Consider the following 21,884-nt stretch of genomic DNA (forward strand, 5'->3'; position numbering starts at 1 on the left):
ACATGAAGCCCGGGCCCCTCAGTGTGCGCCTGCGCAGTTCCCGCTGATCGGAGAGACGGAGACGGGGCTCAATCCTCCGCAGCGCGCAGCTTTCACCGGCGGCAAACCGGAAAAAACACCGAGCACGAGCCAAATCCTCTCACGAGCATTTCACCGAACCTCCGGGGGAGCGCGGTCAGCGGGAGCCCGCCGGTGTGTCTGCCTGCACCTGGCGGCAGACAGCGGAGGCTCAGTCACTGTTAACGGAACCGCAGGCGGCTGCAGTCCGCTGAAAACGAGCTATTCTCCCCCGACCTCCGAGCTACCATCCGGGCTCCAACCAGCGCGAGGCTCCGGGACGCAAACACCAGATGTTGGCCTGCTGCTGATGCTCCGACCTTCCAGATGTCTGAGCTGCACCTTCCAGCCTGAACCCAGGGATTAACGGACACGAGATCACATCTGGAGACAAAGGATCATCTGGAGGACAAAAGAGGAATAACAGATCATCCTCTGGAGAGCCAACCAGGAAACGGCATCGGGAGGATTAATGTAAACAAAGAGACCAACATCTGGAGGACAGACTCTCAGTGACAGGTGAGAGCCCCCGTCTCGTTCACGGTGATAAATGATAAATCCACAGTGCCCAGAACTTCCTGTTTCCTAAAGCAGAGGAAGCTCCCGAGCCGTTGCTGCTGTCAGGCTCATAAACTTTGTTTCTCTTTCTCACAGTTTGGATGTGACCAGGAGACGCTGTGAGGATGCGGACCCGTCTCCCCCTCCCGCCGGTCCTGGTCCAGGTCCTGGTCCTGGTCCTGGTCCCGGTGCAGGCTCGCTCTGTGTCAGCAGGGCGCTCTGACACAAACATGGTGGTGGAGGAGTCGGTGAGCGCTACAGTGAATGCGACGGTGCTGGACGGGCGAGGAAACGCCATCCATGTGATTAGCAGCGATGACGGGAAGTATGGACAGAACTCCCCCAAGGTCGACACCAGGGGTGTGATCGTCGCACCTGCACCGCATCACGGAGGTATCTGAGCACACACACCTGTCACCTGTAGTGTCAGTAAAATGAATGCTGACTGAGTGGAAGTGTCCACATACTTCTAGTCAGAGTCAGCCCTCATTTGGTTATGTTTTGTAGGAATATAGATGGACACACAGTAAATGAGCCAAAAACTGAATGTACTTTTGTAACGAGTTTGAAAGTGAATATTTGGTGTGAGCAGCTTCATCCTTCAGCTCTCTGAGCAGGTTCTTCAGGAACAGTTCTCCAGGTTCTTCAAGGACATTCAAAGCTCTTCTTTGGATGTTTCTGCCTTGTTGTGTCCTCTGTCAGGATGACCCCACACTGCTTCAGTGATACTGAGCTCCAGGCTCTGGGGAGGCCCATCCATGACCGATACTGTTCATGGCACTTTTCATAATTCATGAGTTTATCAAAGATCACCAACACCACTGACTGACCTGCAGCTGAAACCATGACCTCCACCGTGCCTCACAGGTGGCTGCAGACAGTCGGACCGCGTCCTGACCTCCTCGTACACACTGACCATGATGTGGATCCATCTGTCCAGCAGACCTGTTCCTCTGATCTTCAGTCCAGTTCTTGTCATCTTCCCGTTTCCCTTCATGAAGAACGTCTTCCTGACAGCCGTCCATCACTGAGACATTTCTGATGAGGCTTCAGTGAACAGTAGACGACTGGCTGAAGGTCCAGATCATCTCTGAGCTCTCTGTTATTTTTTATAGATTCAACTAAAAATATGATTTAAATCAGGTTCTTTGACCGAATGGGAGGACCAGCTGATCGAACACAAGCTGTGTTTTGTAGCTGGCTGTTATCAGAAGTTCATCCATTCATTGTGGACATGAGTCTGTGGGTGTTCTGCCTCCAGGGTGGAATAATTGTACAGCACACATTTTGGACTATCTTTCATCCACACAGGCTCAAATATAAATCTACACTTACTTAAATATTTAATAGGTGGTGCTGAAAGTTCCAGCGTGACTTTTAAACTTGACAACATCTGTTAACTTCTCATTAGTGATCATTGATGATCACAGCTGGTAGTTTGTCTATGCAGCAGTCATTGGACTGACTGATGGGAAAGTTCAAGGAACTCACTGAAGATGTAAGAAGGAGAACTGCAGAGTCAGTAAACTGGTCATGATGTTCAGGAACCACCCAGGCTCAAACCTGACATGAACTGGAAACTGCTGGAACACCAGGATCACTGCCCACAGTGGAGCTAGTTTTCCATCTCCATGGACTGACACAGAGACGTGCCCGCTCCCAAATCGGCACCTTCAAGGTCGACTCAGATTTCCTGCTGCGCACATGGACAAGCCAAACGGCTTCTGGAGAAAAGTTTGATGGTCAAACGGGAGCAGGAGTAAAGGTGAGGATTTCAAGCGTAAAGACTCTGTACGACTGTGAGGCATGGTGGTGGTAGCTTCATTGTCTGGGCTGTCAGTGGTTGAGGTACAGGAGGAACACCTCAATATTCTCATCAACAGCTACACGGTTGAAGCTTGGACACAGTTGGGTGTTCCAATAGGACGATGATCCCAGGCACACATTTGGATAAAGAAGGCTAACATTCAGCTTCTTAAGGCGGACTGTAAGTGCACTTGGTTCTCAGCCACAAAGGTGGAGGGCAGACTCTGAGTTTGGCAGGGGTTCCTGGCTCAAGGAGTTTGGTCACTACAGGGGAACAGGAGATTGACAGAAGGAGTAATGTGGTGTAATGTGGATGCTGTACTGGTCTGAAGTGGCGCAGACAGAGCTGGGTGTGAAGGTGTACCTGTTTAGTTACCTGCCAGTGTATTAGGGCAGGGCGATATGGCTAAAAGTATTTATCATGATATATATTTGAAAATTTATATATCAACTCCACAACTTTATTAGTGCAAAAACCCCCATCCATTTATTTTTACTTAAACAAGCAGCTGTTTTTTATGTGCATTAAAGTTATATAAAAATGTAACAGTGCAAATTCCTCACTGACAGTTGAACCAAAAGGCATTTCCAGTGGAATTTGTCCGACATATCCTGAGCATAACCATGTATAATATCCACACAAGTTAAAAAGAGGTTATACACACACAGTACGGTGATATTGTATTGAATCACAGTACGTATCACTCCGCGAGGCTCCTGCCTACGGTAGCCATAATGCTCCGACAATCCATCGAGTGGTGCGGCTTCGTAGCTTAGCAAAGTCGTACTGAAACATTTTTGACAAATTTTTGAGCGCCGTGTACCACATTAAATCGGTTTGGTAATAACAACGGCCCGCTTGCATGCTCTACCAAAAACTGTGTTTGGGTGTGTATCTGATGGACAAAAGCCAAACCAGTAACGCACCACTGAAGTTGCAGCATTTTTACAAACAAATTCTGGTTCATCCGTTTCACTCAACGATCCGCTTTCACCCTTCTCATTCTCCATCGCCGCCATGCTTTTTCTGCCATGTGCGTATGAAAACAAAGGCGCTGCGCATGCGCGTTTTACCCATATTCTATCGCGATATTTCATTTTCTTATCATTGCCTAACATTATACTGGAATTACCGTGAATGGTATGATATGGCCCAGCCCTACAGTGTATGTCCCTACCCCCACCTGTCACCACCAAAATGCAGATATCAGAAGTACAACAGCTTCCTCTGAAGGCCGTGTGGGCTTGAAGTCCGGTGAGGAGTTTTCAGGTGCTGCTTGTCCACACTGACAGGAAGCAATTAAAAACACCCTCATTCAGCTGAACACAGGAAAAGAGGCCAAATCTAAAGGTAGCTCAGAGCCTCGGTATGAGCAACGCATCAAAGCTGTTCAGGAGAAAAAGAGAAAAGGTGGATGTCTGGCCTAACCCACTGATGGAGGATCCTGGAAGTTACTCTGATCATCTCTTTGTTTCAGAAAAAGTTGTGAGTTTAAGAGAAGCTGATTTGTGGTTTTCTTTGCCGTCAGAGTAATCAGCCAAATTCAGCGACACACACACACACACACACACACACACACACACACACACACACACACACACACACACACCAACATCCACTGTCAACAAAAACTACAAATACACACACCATCCACTCCATCAGCTGCTCCCATGAACACTAGGAAGCAGCTGATGAAGTGGATTGTGTGTGTGTGTGTGTGTGTGTGTGTGAGACACTGCAGAGGTTTTCTGGCTGCTGAAGGTCGGAGAGTCTCTGCTCCAAAGTGTCAGATTACAGTCAGATGGTCCAAGGACACTGCAGCTGCTGGATGGAGCTCTAACACACACACAGACTCACACACACACACAGACCTGTGCGCCCAGCTTCATGTCACTATAACTGTGATCAATCAGACGTGTAACAAAGTAAAATAACTGAGTTCAGTGTTTTTCCAGCTCAAACCGCAGCAGCAGCTGAATGCAGCCGTTCTACAATAAAGGCAATAACACAGAGAAAAGCATGTTGGAGCATCTGTAAGTGAAACCTGAGCTGAGTTCACGGTACAGCTGCTGCACATCTCCTTGGTTCTGTTAAAATCAATGAGGTAGTATAAGTGTTACAAAATGTCATCTTCTTGTCTGTCGATGTGTGTAAAGTCTGGTCAGCTGTTATTGTTATTATTGTTTATGTATTGATTAATCTGAAGTCTCAGTGTTTTTATTGATCATCATTGTTTGATCTGGGAAAATTCACTCGATTAAAGACGAGTTATTGATCAAATGTTGAGCAGCTCACCTCTGAGTCGTTTTAGTTACACTTCATTAAACTGACTTTGGTTTCCTCTCCTCAGTGGTCGACCGGCAGGGATGCGACCCAAACACTCACTTCCTGGTCCCGCCCCGCAGCGTCCACTGGGTGGCGCTGATGCAGAGAGGTAACTGCACCTTTAAGGAGAAGATCTTGAAGGCAGCTGCGTACAACGCCACGGCCGTCCTCATCTACAACAACTCCCCAGAATACACCGTCAAGATGGGACACGAAGGTCAGTGCGCTCGCCGCACGAGCCAATCAGAGACAAGCGGTTCACACAAGCACATTACTCATCAGAACAGGTGAAACGTTTACCTGAGTGTTAGCTACACACTGCAAAGATGGATGTATTCTCCACCCTCTGGTTTGTGAAGGACCTCCACATTTGGACGAGTGTGTGCAGAGCTATGAGCTAAAGCTAGCTAGCTTTGTTAAACTGGAATAGCTGCAGACAGAGCAGGGAAGTATCAAAGTATTCATACTCCTCACTGTACTTCTGCATATCTGTGCTTTACTTGAGTATTTATTTTTCAGATAACTTTTGACTTCTACTTCCTTCATACTAAACGTTTCTATCACATCAACAAACATCAGCACACAAACTGTTTGTGTGCAGTTTGACTCATAATGTGTTGCAGCTGCAGATTTCACAGGGAGAGCTAGCTTCACTCAGAGAAGAAAGACAGAAGAGGAAGAAGAGAGCTTAGAGTTAAAGGGAAGGATGCTCACTTACAGCTCTGTGTGATGGGATGTTTATTTCTGTCTTATGTCCTGCAAAACAAACTGAGCTGACGTGTGAGTCAGAGGCTGCATGAAACTCTGCAGTTTGGTGAATGATAAACGGCTTAGTTGGTGAATTTACAGTAAAGCTCCGTGTTGGACGGCGCACAGTGGCTGTGGTGATCAGAGTTAGCTTACATGAGTTTTAGCAGAGATGAAACTAGGCTGACGATGCTTAGATTCATTCATTAAATCCCACCTTCATGTTAACTTTGTATAAACTGTGTACTGTTGGTGTGGGGACTGGGAGCATTGGGTTACATCCTGTTCAGTTGTGTACATCCACAAAGAGCAGCACCAGCAGGTCAGCTGGTCACAGCCTGGACATGATTATTGTGAGCTGTGATTTTTTTCCCCACGCTGAGCCACTGCAGCTGATCCCACTGTTACCCCTGAGCCAGGCGTGCAGGCAAAGTAAAAGTATTTGAGTACAGAGCTCGTACACTTTCACTTTGACTTCAACTTTTATCAGAGTATTTTGTAACACCAGTACTTGTACTTCAGTACAGAATCGCAGTACTTTTGGCTACAGAGACCAAAAGAGCGGCAAAGTTTTAACGACTCATTGGTGGGCCCTCTGGTGGACGTTAGAGGAACTGCAGGCTTTGGTGCTGCAGTGTTGGCTTCACTTTTCTGCAGCTGGTTGGTGTTAGCGTAGCCCTCCGCACCCTCATCAGTGCGCGGCCACATCTGCGTGTAAAAAAGACTCCATGGCAGCAACAAGGACTCTGGTGTCCAAGTGTCAGGGCGCCTACAGCGATATCGGTGAAACAAAATTTCTGCTGTTTGAGTTCATAGCTGAAGCTCGTGCACCACGATGTGATGGCGTGCTGGGGTCACTGATCCTAGCGTATTGATTTATTGATCACAGGATGGACTCACATCAGAGTGTTTCTGTTCATTAAAGTCTGACGCTGGTTTGTGCTGCAGCATCGTCCCTCAGAAATGTTCAGGTAAGTGACGACTGCGGGGGGGGGGAGTCGATGTTCAGTCTAAATATAGATCAACGTGTCATTCGAGGCTGAGGTCACTGTGACCTCACACTCTGTGTGTGGGACAGAGCGGGTGATGATGGGGAACAACATCAGCACAAAGAGATCAATAGACAAAGAAACAAATTACAAAGCTAACGTCCAATTAGAGTTTCAGAAAACACAAACAGGAAGTACTCCATGTTAAGAACAGATTGTTTATCTCGATTGTTGGGTGGTTTAAAAATAAATAAGAGCCAACCGTGCTGGTCACGTGTGCACCGAGCTGATTGGCGTGACGCGTGCTGCCTTCTGAACATCCTGCTCTTTTGTATGAGCTCTGTATGAGCTCAGATTTCAGCTGGTCTGAGATCAGGGTTCACAGTGTTATGTTGGGCTGATTCGATAATCTGACCTGGAGTCTGGGTTTAACGAACATCGAGCAGTTTTTAACAGAAGAACTGCAACGCCACGTTTAAATGATGTGAAGCGCCTGAGCAGAGACCGTCACCAGAGTAACTGCTGTGGTTAAGCGCTCATGATACACATGCTTTTGTTTTTGTAAACACTTTTAAACCTGTAACATGTGGTCGACCCATTAAAGCCAGTACACCCAGTACACTTTACTGTATGACTGTTAACATGGACGTCCTCGTCCCTGCTGCCACCCTGTTTCTGATTCTGTTTGCAGGCACGGGTGACATCGTGGCGGTGATGATCACAGAGGCGTACGGTAAAGAGATTCTGGCCCACCTTGAGCGGAACATGACGGTTCTGGTCTCCATGGTCGTCGGTCAGCGCGGGCCCACCAAGAACATCAACCGAGGCTCGCTGGTCTTCGTCTCCATCTCCTTCATCATCCTCATGATCATCTCGTCAGCTTGGCTCATCTTTCACTTCATCCAGAAGATCCGCTACACGAGCACTCGCGACCGCAGCCAGGTAACACGTTAGCCACGGGCTGATGCTGCATTCAGGTACCCGAGTCTGTGATATCCGCTGATGTGAGTGTTGTCCTCCTCCTCCTGTGAAGACTCTGAGCTTCCAGGATTTCTGCTCCTGAGCAGAGAGAGAAACACGGTCTGATAAACAGTCTGTCGGGCTCTTCAGCGATCGATCGCCCTGATCTCACTCAGTCCAGCTATTGAAACGTCCTTCAGACACTTCCTGTTGTCACTTTGAGATCCTTCCTTCACCTCATCAGTATTTCCTGCGAGGACCAATCAATCAGCCCTCTGAGGGGTTAACTTTCTTCCTTTACTGTATTTCTGTACCAGCCGACCGCCCCTCTTCTCATGTTCTGCTCCCCCGATGTTCTCCTGGGACTTTTGTTCATATAGTTTGATTCGTTTTCCACCTCCAAACATGGCTCTGCCTGCTGTGTTGGTGTTTTCAAACCCGAGCCGTGTTTGTTCGGAAACCAGCAGTTTCCTTCATGGTGTGCCTCACCCTTTCTGTAGAAGAGCAGGCACTGAGTCCAGGTAGCTTCAGAAGAACACATTAGCTCAGAGGTTCACTGACTGACTTGGTAAAGATGAAGATCAGTTTGTTTAGTCGTGTGACTCGAATCGGAACTCATTTTACAAAGAATCAAAACCGAAATCCTGGAAATGTTTGTGACTCTAACACTCTGCCCTCTCACTCTGTCAGCATCGTCTTGGAGATGCAGCGAAGAAAGCCATCGGAAAGCTGAAGACGAGGACGGTGAAAAAAGGAGACAAGGTGAGCTCATGTGCTGTCTGTTTCTCCTTCACATGCAATGTAGGACCCGTGAATGAGGCTCCGAAACCCAGAAGGTTAAATTTACGTGAGCTTTCAGGCAGCGAGTGACGGCATCTGCAGAGCTGTAACATGTGGAGAGAGAGCTGCTGGAGCAGAACTGTCTGAAAAAGGTTTTTGCTCAGATGAAGTTTCCACCTCACTCGTTCATACACGATGAGCTCAGCGTCCGGATCCTTCACATCCTCGTTCTTTGAATGCAGCATGTGAACATCTGGTTTCCTCACAGCCGTTTGGTTAACGTGTTGCTGACGTTCAGATCAAACAGCAATGATGTTGTTCAGAGGAGAAACATAAATCAGAAAGACTTCTAACTGTGAGCCACTATCAAAACCAGCAGAGACGACATCACAGCAAAGCTCTGACCTGTTTCCTGTGTGTGTGTGTGTGTGTGTGTGTGTGTGTGTGTAGGACACAGAGTCAAACCACTGTGCGGTGTGCATTGAAGTGTACCAGCTAAACGATGTGGTTCGAATCCTGCCCTGCAAGTGAGTCTGACCTTGTTGCTGCAGGCTCTCCAGCCTCAGACCAGTCTGGCTCTGTAATTAAAAGTGTTTTATGAACTCTTCCTCGTTCTGTCTGCTATGTCTAATGTTGTGCTGATAACATGTTGCGTGATGTTTTTTGATAACACGCCTGTGTCTTTGCAGACACGTCTTTCATAAAGCGTGTGTGGACCCCTGGCTGAAGGAGCACTGCACCTGTCCCATGTGCAAACTGAACATCCTGAAAGCTCTTGGCATCACAGTGAGTCCTCGCTGACACATGGGCATGTTTGACACACAAAGACAGAGACACCCAAATGTGTTGTAATCCAAACCAGCGTTCACACGAGGTTGACGTGCCCTCACCGTACACCAGGCTTGGCTAACGTGAGAAACTGGGTCTGTTGCAGATGGTCTCAGCTGAACTCGGTATTATTTTGATGTCTTTCTGCTGATAGGGTAGATTTTACAGTGAGGTAACAGAAATATGAGGTAGGTAAAGAGACCAACATTTCCTCACTATTTAATCAATATCTCCAAAAACGACAACAATATGTGCATTTTTCTACTAAATGTTAAAGACTTTTAACTTTATCCACGTTTTGCTTGTAGTTTAATGACTTGACAATGTCTGAGGTGGAAATGTGAAGGATAGCAGACGGGTGATCGTCACTGTTTCATCACTGAGAACGTTTTTCTCCAAAGAGAGTTAATGTCTCTTGAGCATGTCTCCTGACGTGTGGACAAAAATAAAAACAGCACCAGTCATCAGCATGGCCGACTGTACAAACACACCTGCATGATCACGTTCCTCCCTGCAGTCCTTTCACTGAGTGCATTGCTGCCAGCTCCTCACAGTCTTGAGCTCTTTGGTTATCCCTCACCTGGGCTGCATCTAGGGATGGGTATTGATAAGATTTTCACGATTCCGATTCCATTTTCAATTCTGTTTAACGATTCGATTCTGTCACGGCGAGTGAGAAGAGCCGTGTGGAAAAGGTAAGGAAGGATCCAATCGCAGGCAGTCGTGGAAGTGTGAAGGTGGTTTATTGAGCACGAAGCACAAGTGAAAAAACGGCAAACAGAGATCACACTAAACTATACTGGAAACAACTAAACTACTGAATATGAACCAGAACTCAAACATGAAGCAGGGCAGACAACGGTACATGATGGTGACGGCAGGGAGAACACACGAATGAAGCAGGGTGGATACACAGACGGACCAGCAACTACAAACACAGAAGACACAACTTAAATACACTCAGAGAAACACAGGGAGATTACACACAGGTGGGGAACACAGCTGGGAATAATCAACAAGACGAGACAGGGGTAAAACTGAACACACTCACATGAGACGTGGACCTTCACAATAAAACAGGAAACGAGAACACTACACCAAGACGCAGACCTGACACAGAGACAGACAGAAAATGACACATGGAACTAACCCCACACAAAACATGAGAACACAAATCCTAAATACCAATAAACAGAAACATGGAACTCCAATAACAATAATCATCATCACCATCAACACAAAATGAGAAAACAATCCAAAAACACCAAGATAACTGAAACACAAAGTGCCAGAGAAACAAAGAACAATCCATAATGCAAAAGTAAACCAAAATATAATAAACTCAAAATACTGGGTCCAACGGACCCAGAACCGTAACAGATTCTTTATCGATTCTTTTTAAAAAAGGAGAACACTAAGGTCGATTAGCTTAGAACTTTGCTTTATATCTTCTCTTTGAACAAGATAGAAATTTAGGAGTAACATGGCCTTACAAACCCAACAGTGAGATCTTAAGAGATCCACAGCCTACGGCTCTTCAATGGGGTGTCACAGGGTCCCCAGGGAAAAAGACTGTAAACGTAAAACTAGAAAGTGCATTTTCTGAAGAAACTGCAGTGTGAATGCTTGAATTTGAATGTATGCACTGAAATGAACTAATTGCTGAATTTAAGTTAAAAATGTTGAATGAGATAAAAAAAAAAACCCTGAATTTTTAACCTGAAAACAAAAGTGCTAAACTGCTAAAAGCTGAAGTGCACAAAGAAGAAGTTGGAAAATAGCTGAACATGTTTTAAATGTAAATTAGAAAAACCTAAGTAATGAGAAAAGAAAATTTAGAGTCAGAAAACATCTGAATAAATATTAAAAGTTCATATTCTTTGGATCACTGAATGACTAAAATGTGATCCCGCCACTTGGATCCACAGAGTTTAAAAAGTTTAAATGTCTGAGCTTTGAAAGACACTGTGTTGGAAAGAGAAGAACGATGGCGACGTTTTGAGGGTAAAATGATGGCTGTAGAGCAAACACTGTGGACACAGCAGCAGTTGAAAGAGAAGTGTTTAAGATGAATCTTGGCACAGTGAGAGACAGAGCTCGTTAGGCAGGCAGGTGTGAGCCTGGTTGCTATAGTGACTGCACCCAATGGCTCCATACACACGCACACAGACATGCACCTCAATTTTGCTGCTTAAAATGAACAGAAACGTCAGCCCCAAACAAATCGTTCCCAAATGAAAAGTACACGTCGTATTGACAAAATTCTTTCACCGTGAGCGGCAGCAATGTCCAGTCTACCAAATTCTCAGTTTTCATGCCTGTGGAGTTTATTATATGGACGTGGTGACAGTGGAAAGCCACCATGCTCTTCTGATTTTCAAACGAACCTTCTGAGCCATTTTAACATTAGAGTCTATGGAAGAGTTGGAGGGAGGAGGCTGTGCATTGGTGACATTTATGAAAGAACCATAACACCTATTACAATAATAACCACATTGGATGAAAGAGGACTGCGATGGCTACGTTTTGAGGGTAACACCATACCTGTAGAGCAAACGCTGTGCACACAGCAGCAGTTTTCAAAAAAGATTTTAAGATTAATTTTCAACCTGCTTCCACTCTAGCATTTGAGCTGTCTCACTCTAGCCCCAACATTCCGTCCCATACACACCCATTATAAACTCTGAAACGGATGAAAAAACATCATGAAACTTAAACTGGAACTGAAGAAAAAGTATAATAGATATTGAAAAGATAAATACAAGTTGAATAGTTGAATGTCTTGTCTTCGTTTTAATGTTTGAATGGTGCCTCTATGTCAATGTATGTGGAAGTAGATACAGTTTAAAGAGGAGTAAGTTGAATGAGAATTTGAAGGGTCTCTCCATTGAAATACATTATAATTTTTTTTTTAAATAAAGTTGAAAAATTTTAAAAATATAAATGTTAAAAATGAGAAAAGTAGAAGCAGTCATGTCCAAAAGAAGAGGAATCTAACGGTGTTTGAATGGTTTTTCTAAGTTGAACGGTTTTGAAGGAGTTAGATGCCAAAAAACGTACGGAATATATAATAATAAAGATTACAACAACAATACTGTGAATGCTTTTACAAGCATTCACACTAACTAGAAAAATTTGCATTTCCTGCGAAAATGCTGTGTGGATGCCTTAATGCCGAAGCTGTCTGCTGAAAATAGCTGAAAAAGATGGAAAGTTGCAAAAAATTGTATGGTGGTGAAGAACTGAAAATTCTGCTGAAAACAGGTGAAGAAGCACAAATTTTTGCTGAAAAGTGGTGAAAAGCCAAAGATTCTTCTGAAAAGGGGTAAAGACGGAGAAATTTTTGCTGAAAAGTGGTGAAAAGAAATTTTGCCATGAGCAGGATTTGAACCTGGCCCTCCTGGTCTCAAGGCAGCTACTCATCTCACTGAGCCAAACTCATTCTCACAAAGAAGAGGTGGATAGACTGACAATTCTGCTGAAATTATCAGAAGCTGCTGAGAATTGTGCTGATAAGAGGCGAAAAGAATGAAAACTTTGCAGAAAAGAGGTGAATCAGCAGAATTTCTGCAGAAAAGAGGCAAAGATGCAGAACGTTGCGCTGAAAAGAGGTGAATCAGCAGAGTTTCTGCTGAAAAGAGGTTTTTTTTCTGAAAACTGCCAAAAAAGCTGGAATTTGTGCTGAAAAGGGGTGAAAAAAATGAAAATTTTGCTGAAAATGGGTGAAGAAGCTAAAGTATACCAAATCAAAGTATTTGTGCCAAAACATAGTATTTCTGCCATATTGTGGTATTTGTGCCACAAAAGTTACTACATTACAACATGAATACGGATTAAAGATGAAAGAAACTGGCAACAAATTCCTCCACTACAAACCAGTCTGATACCACTTCTTTGCAGTGTTCACGTTTACTAGGGCACTACCCAAAAGGCGCCACAAGAGGGCACTCCAACACAACAGATGACCTATGTACACTGATGCACTTAGTAACAGTCAGCCTCCTTGAATTGGCAGAAATACTGTGATTTAGTAGTAATACTATAACATAACAGATATACTGTGATGTTGCAGACATAGTATGTTTTTGCACTACTCATTTGTAGTGAAAAAAATTAGCAATATAAATTACAGGTCTGTGATAGTGTATAAATTTGTAGTGAAAAAAAAATGTTGACCAAGGTGGGATTGAACCCACGACCTTTGAGCTGCAGAGTCGTGTCATTACTGATTGCGCCACCTGGAAAGGGGGCAGGCGGCTGAAAAACAAAGACATCAGCAATCAGAAATAGATCGCGGTGAGAGGCGAAAAGCGCCGTTTTTTGGAGTTACAAAACGTCGTGTAACTCAAAAACTAGGAGGGCTAGCAGCATAATTCTTGTACTGGGTGAATCAGCGGACTTTGGTGTACTTTGACTGCGATTTTCATTGCTCTTTGTAACTCAGTCGCGGAGATATGACGAGAGAAGAAACGGCTTCATTTTCGGAGTTTGAAAACTGAGAGGAGGACAGATTTCCACCCCTCAAACAAACGTAATTCATTGCTCAACGGTAAGATAATTGTAAAAACTGCTTCCACTGTGAGTGTCAGCAGTGTCTGAAGATATATTGGCACAAGCCTCATGTCCTAACTTTGCTTTATTAAGGAGATATGGCGATTTGAAAATGCCTCCCGTTACAGAATTTCAGCTCTGAATTTCAAAACCTCCCCATAGACTTTGAATGGGGAGTTGTCAGACCATGTGTCACTCCGAGGCAAATTGCGAAAAAACGCTAAATCTCACAATAAAGATAGTGACATTGTCTGAAAGCCAGCAAAAATACCTACGTTTTGATGTATAATTTTGTGGGGTTGAGTGGAAATTGAGCGAGTAGCAAGAAGTTGTTTAGACATGAAGAGAAAATTCAGAACGGACCAGCACTCACTCTGACTTAATTGCATAGCAACCATAGCAACGCATGTATTTTCTGAAAAATCACAATTTTGCAACTGAAAACTTAAAGAGAGATAAGATTAAAACGGTAGAAGATCTGAAAAAGCTGAATCAGACAGGAATAGCCCAATAATCTGAGAACATTTTAAAGTTTGAATGGAGTTTCTAGGTGAAAGCATGAGGAAGTAGTTAAGTTTCAAAGACAAGCAAGTTTTAGCAGAATTTTGGAAGTTTTCCATTCATTTCAATGGGACACAAAAAGTGTAATATTTTAAAAGTATAATAGTAATAAACACCAAAAGATATAGCGAATTAGCAGAAATAGCAGAACAGTTTAGAGTTTGAACGGAGAAAATCGGCTGAAAACTGAGGGAGTAGTTAAGTGCCGAAAAACAGGGCAGCAACTTGAAGAAGTTTAAAACAGGAACTCAATAGTGTGGAAGCCCTTTTAGGGCATCCACACAATTACAACAACAATACTGTGAATGCTTTTCAAGCATTCACACTAATAATAAAATAAATATTCTTCTGTAGCAATAACAAAGTATAACATAAATTATTCTGTAGCAATTACAGAAGAATATCCAGTAATGTCCCTGCCTACAATTAAACACATTCACTTACCGAAAATCGGGCAAATGGGTGCAAGCCTTTGACCACAAACTACCGGTAGACTGCAGCGAGAACTGCCAGCCAGACTCTGTCTCTCTCATCATGGTCACCTAAATGCACAGTAATGGCAGGTTTTGTAATAAGGCAGATCGCGCTAACATAATATGCACTGTTAGCTGATTATTTACCTGCCCCATTAACGGGAGAGGACGTGCAAACGTTACCGCTGCTGCTGGGTTGAGATTCACGAGTCCGGAGCGGAATTAAAAACACGACATTCATTTAAGGTCATCGCGTGTTTTGTGAGCAAATGCTTTTGCATATTCGTAGTGTTTCCTCCCTTAAATGAAATATCTACTTTGTAAGTATTGCAAGTTGCCCTGTTGTCATCCGTTCTCGTAAAGTATAACCAAACTTTTGAGCGTTTGAGCCGCTTAGGCGCCCTGCCAGGTAAATGACGCTCCGCAACGTGGTGACGTCTTTCGGGGCAACTGGAATCGATAAGGGAATCGTTTGCAAAAATGGCAAACAATTCCAAGGAATTGAAACAGTGGGAAACAGTTCTCGACAAGAACCAGGTTTCGATACCCATCCCTAGCTGCGTCACAGACTTCGCAGCTCTCGTCCAGAGCTAACATCCGCTTTGTTTTTCAGCTGAAGCTCCAGATCTCCTGCAGTGTCCTCAGTCCATCAGTCCGCCTGAAAAGGCACGATCTAAAATGCTTCTTTTTAGCATGACAGAGTCCACCGAACGCTCTTTGATAAACTCTGAGAACAACCTGTTGTTCTTTTGAGAAAAGACAAAGCTGGTCCAGACTGCTCCATGTGAAGCTGCAGCTTTGCTAGCAAAGGTTCAGTTTTCCATTCCTGCTTTGCATCGATTAAGTTCGTGTGATTCACTGCGTTTAATCTTGGAACCAATATTCAGACTGTAGCAATCTGCTGTCTGCACACAGCGTTACTTCACCTACTGTCTCATCAAAAACTCTAAATTCATCTTTGTAAGCTGACAAATATGTTCACATTTACAGTAAAGCTGTATTCATGAGCAAACGTAAATATTTTTATTTTAAAAAGCACATTGCTTTTAAGAGCATCAAAGTTGTGATGCTTTGTCCAATAAAACTGCAAAACACCAGTAAGGCTTTCTCTAACTGAAATGGGACAAACTGCATATGTGCACGTTTATTTATCCCACTCGTCAGCCTCCACAGGAAGTCAAAAGAGTCGTAATGACATTTGGATTGAAGAAGATCAACATGGTTTTGTTTTTTTTGTTTTTTTTTTTTTATCCTTTTAGGGATATTTGAGAGTGTACAATAGCTTTTCCAACCAGCCCATGTGTGTTTTGTGGGCTTTGAGAATGCGTTTGACTGCATCTCTTGCGACGCTCTGTGATGTTGTTTCAGGAATTTGGGGTATCCGGCTTGTTATTACAGGCCACTCAGTCCCTGTACAACCGTAGCAAGACTTTGGTTTGCACTGCCAATAATAACTTGTTAAGTATCTCAAGTGTAAAGAAGGAGACGATGCATGGATGGATGGTAGAACACTGGAATTCATGCATTTGTCTGTTTTAGTTTGATCAATTATATTAAATATTCTTGCTTAAATATATATTTAGGCACAGAACTTTTCCCTTTGTTAAGCCCTGGATATAAAAGTGCAGGCTGCATCAATGATGCAACGCAGTGTTTCTGAAGAAGAAAATTTCCATCTATAAGACATCAGGTGTGTCTGAATTATACCTGGGGGTGACTGCCTCTGTCTGTCCTCAGACCAGTGTTCCCTGTGTGGACAGCGTTGTGTTGGATGTGGATCGTCTCGGTGCCAGTCAGGCACCTGGCAACCAGAGGTCACTCCTTAGTGACAGCAACCAGCCATCCATCAGCCTGGAGCCACTTAGCCCCACCCACTCTGAGGCCACGCCCAGAACACCTGCCGATATCACTATCGCCGTGACCAGTAAGTGACATGACAACAGAGTAAAGACAACATCTGCAATTCACTGTCACTGCAAATAAATGTTGTAGGCAAGTAAAAGACAACTTCATGTTGATGTAGAGCAACAAGTTTACAGTGCAACTGAGCAACGTTGTCCAGCAACCAAAGTAAAACTGAAAAGTAAGGAGTTATGCGTCTGCATCTGCTGCTGAGTGAATTAACTCTGATGGACGTTCTTCTGTCCTTCCAGGCGGCGGTCGCTTCTTCAGCAGGAACTCCATGTCTCCTCGCAGCGTCGTCTGTGAGATGGAGCTTCCGGATATACAGGCTTCGCTCGACCTCTACGATGACAACAAGTCCTGAGGCTGGTTGTCATGGTTACTGCCCTCCAGCAACAGCACCAGTCCAGCTGCTGAGAGATGGAGGACCTTTTATGGACACAGGAAATTTTGATATAGTGTTTCCTGTTTCGGGGGGGGGGTTGACTCTGATCTTTAACCATCGTTTATTCTACCAGATTTTCTACAAACTGAACACATCCGGGTCTGAATCTGGGTCTCGATCCTGGTCTGGATCCCACTCTTGAATTAGAGATTGTTGTGTTTGTTTGTTTTCTCCTAGTAGAGGGAAACTAGAAGACGTGGAAGCAAACACATCAGCCTGAACTGAACCAGAGCACCTGAACCCAGACTTCCTGTCCATGTCTCTGTGTTCAGGCATAGCCCCGGCTGACTGATGGTGACATCATTAACAGGCTCCTGAACCCTGTAAAGACCTGGACCACAACTTTTTCTTGTTTGTAAATGCTGAATGAGATCTATAGTCCTCTGTGTCCCTGGACAGAACAAGAGCCAGACAAAATTCTGGACCCGGATCTGGACCTGAACACTAGACCTGGACCCTAAACAATCACATGGACTTTAATAGTGTTAACTATTAACTCCCTGTAGCAAAAAATAATTAAAGAAAAGAAATTTAATAATAATCCAGTTTGTCTGTAGATCAAGAGATGTTATATTAAAGGACCGATCCACCACTTCAGGAAACCTCCCAGTGGGTGTGGCGTTTCTCAGGAAGCCGTTCTGGGTCTTCTGACCTCAGATTTAAAGAACAACGCAGCATTTTCAGAAACCTCACGTTCCCGTCTCAGAGATGGGTAAAGACGAGGAATTTAATTAAATCCAACCTATGATGTTAGCATAGCTTAGCACAGAGGCTGAAGCCGAGGGGAAACTGCTAGCCTGCTGACCGCGACAGACTAAAACTAACGTGGGCACTGAACACCTCTGAGATGTTAGATTAGGAGGTTTTCATTATTTTCAACTATAATGTGATGCACATACTGTTTAGTCACTATTAATACGGGTACATCAGTCATCCTGATAAACATTAACCAGGCTGCTGAGCTGCTAACTAATACTAACAGATGCTGATCGTTGCTAACATGTCTGTGCAGTAAAGACTGGGGGTCCTGAAGTGAGGGACTGCTCCATTAATGTGTGTTAAACAGCTTCTGAACTACTCATTCTGTTATTCTAACAATAATAATAATCAGTATATAAACAGCATAATACAATCTGTAACCTGAGTGATCGATCAGTATTATCTCTGAAGTGACCTGAAGTCCTGCAGGACGCTCAGCTGCTACCTGTCTCTCTGTCTTTGTGTCTTTGTTTCATGGTGGTGGTGATGAAGAAGGACGTGGCGCTTTTCGTTCACTGTGTCTGTACTGCCTCAGCATTAAATGTCATTTAAGTGTCTTCAACATGCAAAGTTTCTGTTTCTTTATGACCAACTGAACCAACCTGAAGAACCTGCCAAAGAGAGTAATCTACATCAGAGACAGGGTGTATATAAAAAGAGCCGTGTTATTGGTCAGATAATGTCATTAAAAATGCTCCAACAGCACAAACACGGTCCAGATGTCCGGTTTGGGGCCTAAAATTAGCGGAGGTGAACCATCCACCTGTCACTCAATGAGGCCATGTCCCTAATATTGCCTTTATACAATTTAAACAGGTGAGTTCTAAAAACATATGAAAATGTACACAGACAGCTACATAATGAAAGGACGTGATCACACGTTAAAAAGACATGCAAGAATAGTTGCAGACAAATATAACCCTTTAAGATGTTCCAGTGAAAACAGCTTAACCTCCTAGGACTTGGCGTCCACATATGTGGACATCACATTTTGGGTTATTTAGACCAAAATACTCAATTTTACTCTACAAGCGCCTGATATCCACTTACGAGGACATTATACTGCTACTGTTCTATCGAAATTTTAAACGAATATTCTCATATGTGGCTCTCATTTTTCTTAGAAACAAAAATTAGGTAAAAAAAAAAAATCTGGTAATTCTTTGTTTTTACATTCATCGGGTCCCAATATGCCCAAATATCAAAGAGAAATTAAAAATGCATGCCATGGAAGAGTTCGGGTCTTAGGAGGTTAATGTTGTTTTGTAGCACCTTCAATTTATAGGCAGGAAAGCTTTCCCCAGTTCAGTGTGAAAAACAAGCTAATGTTAAAGTGTCCTGTAACCTGATTGTAAGTATTCTGCTTTAAAAACAGTCAAAGCAGGCAGTCTGTGCAGCTGAGCCTGGAAATAGAGCTGCTGTCTTTGATTTGCTAAGGAGCACCGTCCCACTTCTTCATGTGAGACACAATGAAGAAGACACGAGTCAGCTGTGAGGAATCATAATGCACTGTGATACACAGAATGAAAACGCTTCAGTGTGGATGTAGAAGCATATGAACAATCAGCCATGAAAGATTTATCTATGGACTGTAGGCCTGATAGTTTCAGTGACCTAAAATATCATGCACTTTTTTATATCACCGTTCACAATAAGTTTACGGGTGATCAAAGAAATTATCTTTTGTGCTGCCTTGACTACACTCTGAAGCCTCGCTCTGTCCGCCTTAGTGCAGCTGCCGAGCAGATGAGTGCTGCTGTTGCATTTCAAAGCGGGCGAAGGAGCTGTTTATTTCGTCTGCCAGCTGCACACTCAGGTTTTCTGTTTTCACAGCCTCTGTAGTTTATGATGTCTTGTACTCCCTGCCACACCTCCCGTGTGTTGTTGCTGGACAGCTGGGACTCTGTTTCTTTTGTGGTCTGACTTGGCTTTTTTAATTCCCCTTTTCAGGTCAGCTCAAGCAGCCCTGTACAGAGCTCTGTCACCTGACCAGAAGGCGGCATTGGGGGCTTTGAGGAGTGTGCGGACCTCACTGGTCATCCAGGGTTTTTGGTTTGTCCACAGTCACATTTGCAATACAGAACTTGATATAGTCCAGTACTGATCCTGTGAAACTTTCTAGGTCCTGGTGTTCAAATATGTCCCAGTCTGTCTGTGTGAAGCAGTCCTGTAGTTTGGAGAGAGCATTTTCAGGCCAGACGCTGCGTCTGAGGGGGTTGTAGACTGGGGGCACAGGAAGGAGAGGTGCAGGCACGTGCAGGGGGAGGGGCTTGAGCACCCGCCCCTTTCCTGATGGGTGCCCACTGTCACGGCTGCCGAGGCGAGCCGTATGGTGTTGGAGGAAAAAGAGGACCCAAAATGCAGGCAGTGACTGATGATTCGAGTGACGTTTATTTACAAATGGTGGAGTTGCAAAAAACAGGCAGTGAGGGAAGAGAGTTAACAGAACAACCTAAACTGGGAAAACTAAATAACAAACCAGAGAACATACGAACGGGGTGAGAGGCAGAGAGACGCAGATGAGGAACAGGACACCGTGGAACACAGACGAACCGGCAACAAGCAGGAGAACACACAGGGCTTAAATACACACACCAGTAATCAGGGGATGAGAAACAGGAGGGCAACACAGCTGGGAGAACTCAGAGCTGACGGGACAGGGGAAACGTAAATTGAACACACTCACATCAGACGGAGACCTTCACAATAAAACAGGAACCTCAGACACAGAACCAGACAAGACACTGAACTAAACAGACAAATTCACAAGCAGACAGTGTGACACCATAGACAGACGGAGGGAACACAGAGAAGTGGGGGCAGGCAGGCAAAGAACAGAAACCTAACAAATGGCAAATCACAACAGAATACATACTCGGAATGAACAAAAGCATAAGGAAACACAAAACACTGAGTCGGCAGGCTCAGGACCGTGACACCCACAGTGCCCTTTTGTTGAGGCAATTTTTTTTTAAATTTTTAATTATTTTTTTTTTAAGTGTGCGTGTGCGTGCGGAGTCCTGTCTGTGCCCCTCAACAATAACATTTAACTAGTAATAACAGTTTTGGTAAATAAAAGGATCTGGCTTGCATCAGTCACATGATCACCATTAACCAATGATCGCCCTTGACGGCAGAACGCGCTGGTTACGAGTAGTGATGTGCGATACCACTGATTTCCTTTCCGATCTGATACCAAGTAATATTCAGGGTGGTATCGACGATACTGATCCGATACCGATAGTTTGTACAAAAATGTATTTTATTTATTGTATCTCAAATTATAGCGTCATAATGATTACAGGACATCAGATTACTTGTTCTTATCACTTAATAATGCAGGCTTCACCATATAGAAATAAAAAAACTGAAGTTGTGCTATTTGAACACCTTGCCTGCCTGCAGCACTAAAGGACTCCGTGAGAGACATCTGTCCCCTAGCAGCACCTGTCCCTGTCCTCCTCTTCAGTTCGCCTCAACATACGCTCGTCATATTCTGTGATATGATTTACTCTGAGGTGTTTGACAAGGTTAGTGATGTTGTCACAACCATACATCCCAACCCTCCCGATTTTTACGGGAGAATCCCGGAGCCACCCGGGATTTCTCCCGAATTTCCACCCGGACAACAAAATTGAAAAACCATATCGCAGAATTCATAGCACGGCCCAGCCAATTCCAGTTTCCAACAATGGCGGCAGATACTTAGTTTTAATATTACTCTTATTTCTTTTTTTGGGTCGCAAAAAACCTTTTAACATGTTTTCAGATGAGAGTGTAGCTGTGTAAACGTCAAATATCTGAGCCGACCGACAAATCGCTTTCAAACCCCCGCGGTCTTTCACTACTCGGGTTAAACATGATATATAAGTCACTTTGATAACTTAAAAATGTTATTGTTTGGCTTTTTCAGTGTTTTATTTGTGTGTGAGTAAATCGGTTTGGCTGAGATTTACGTTATTAGATTAGATTAAATTAAATTTAACTTTATTAATCCCTCGGGAGGGTTCCTCCGGGGTTTTCACACAGCTGAATAAACGTCAAACAGATTAAACAAAGTATGAGACGGTCTAAGAGTTTACGCCAGTGTCCTGTTATATTTTAGATAGCAAGGAGCAGACGGCTGAGTTTCACAACACCGA

The 21,884-nt window shown here is 44.0% G+C and overlaps 1 protein-coding gene across 1 annotated transcript; it reads left to right on the forward strand.

Moving 5' to 3' along the window:
• Window positions 1-36: 36 nt before the first annotated feature.
• rnf130 (ring finger protein 130) lies at window positions 37-18,304 on the forward strand. Its single transcript, XM_031759221.2, has 9 exons — window positions 37-576; window positions 712-1,008; window positions 4,773-4,964; window positions 7,175-7,425; window positions 8,134-8,205; window positions 8,674-8,750; window positions 8,913-9,009; window positions 16,374-16,560; window positions 16,790-18,304. The coding sequence occupies exons 2-9, from the start codon at window positions 741-743 to the stop codon at window positions 16,900-16,902; spliced, it is 1,257 nt and encodes a 418-aa protein (XP_031615081.1). The 5' UTR covers window positions 37-576; window positions 712-740; the 3' UTR covers window positions 16,903-18,304.
• The last annotated feature ends 3,580 nt before the right edge of the window (window positions 18,305-21,884 follow it).

This window comes from Oreochromis aureus, linkage group 2 (genome assembly GCF_013358895.1).
Source record: "Oreochromis aureus strain Israel breed Guangdong linkage group 2, ZZ_aureus, whole genome shotgun sequence".
NCBI classification, from domain to species: Eukaryota; Metazoa; Chordata; class Actinopteri; order Cichliformes; family Cichlidae; genus Oreochromis; species Oreochromis aureus.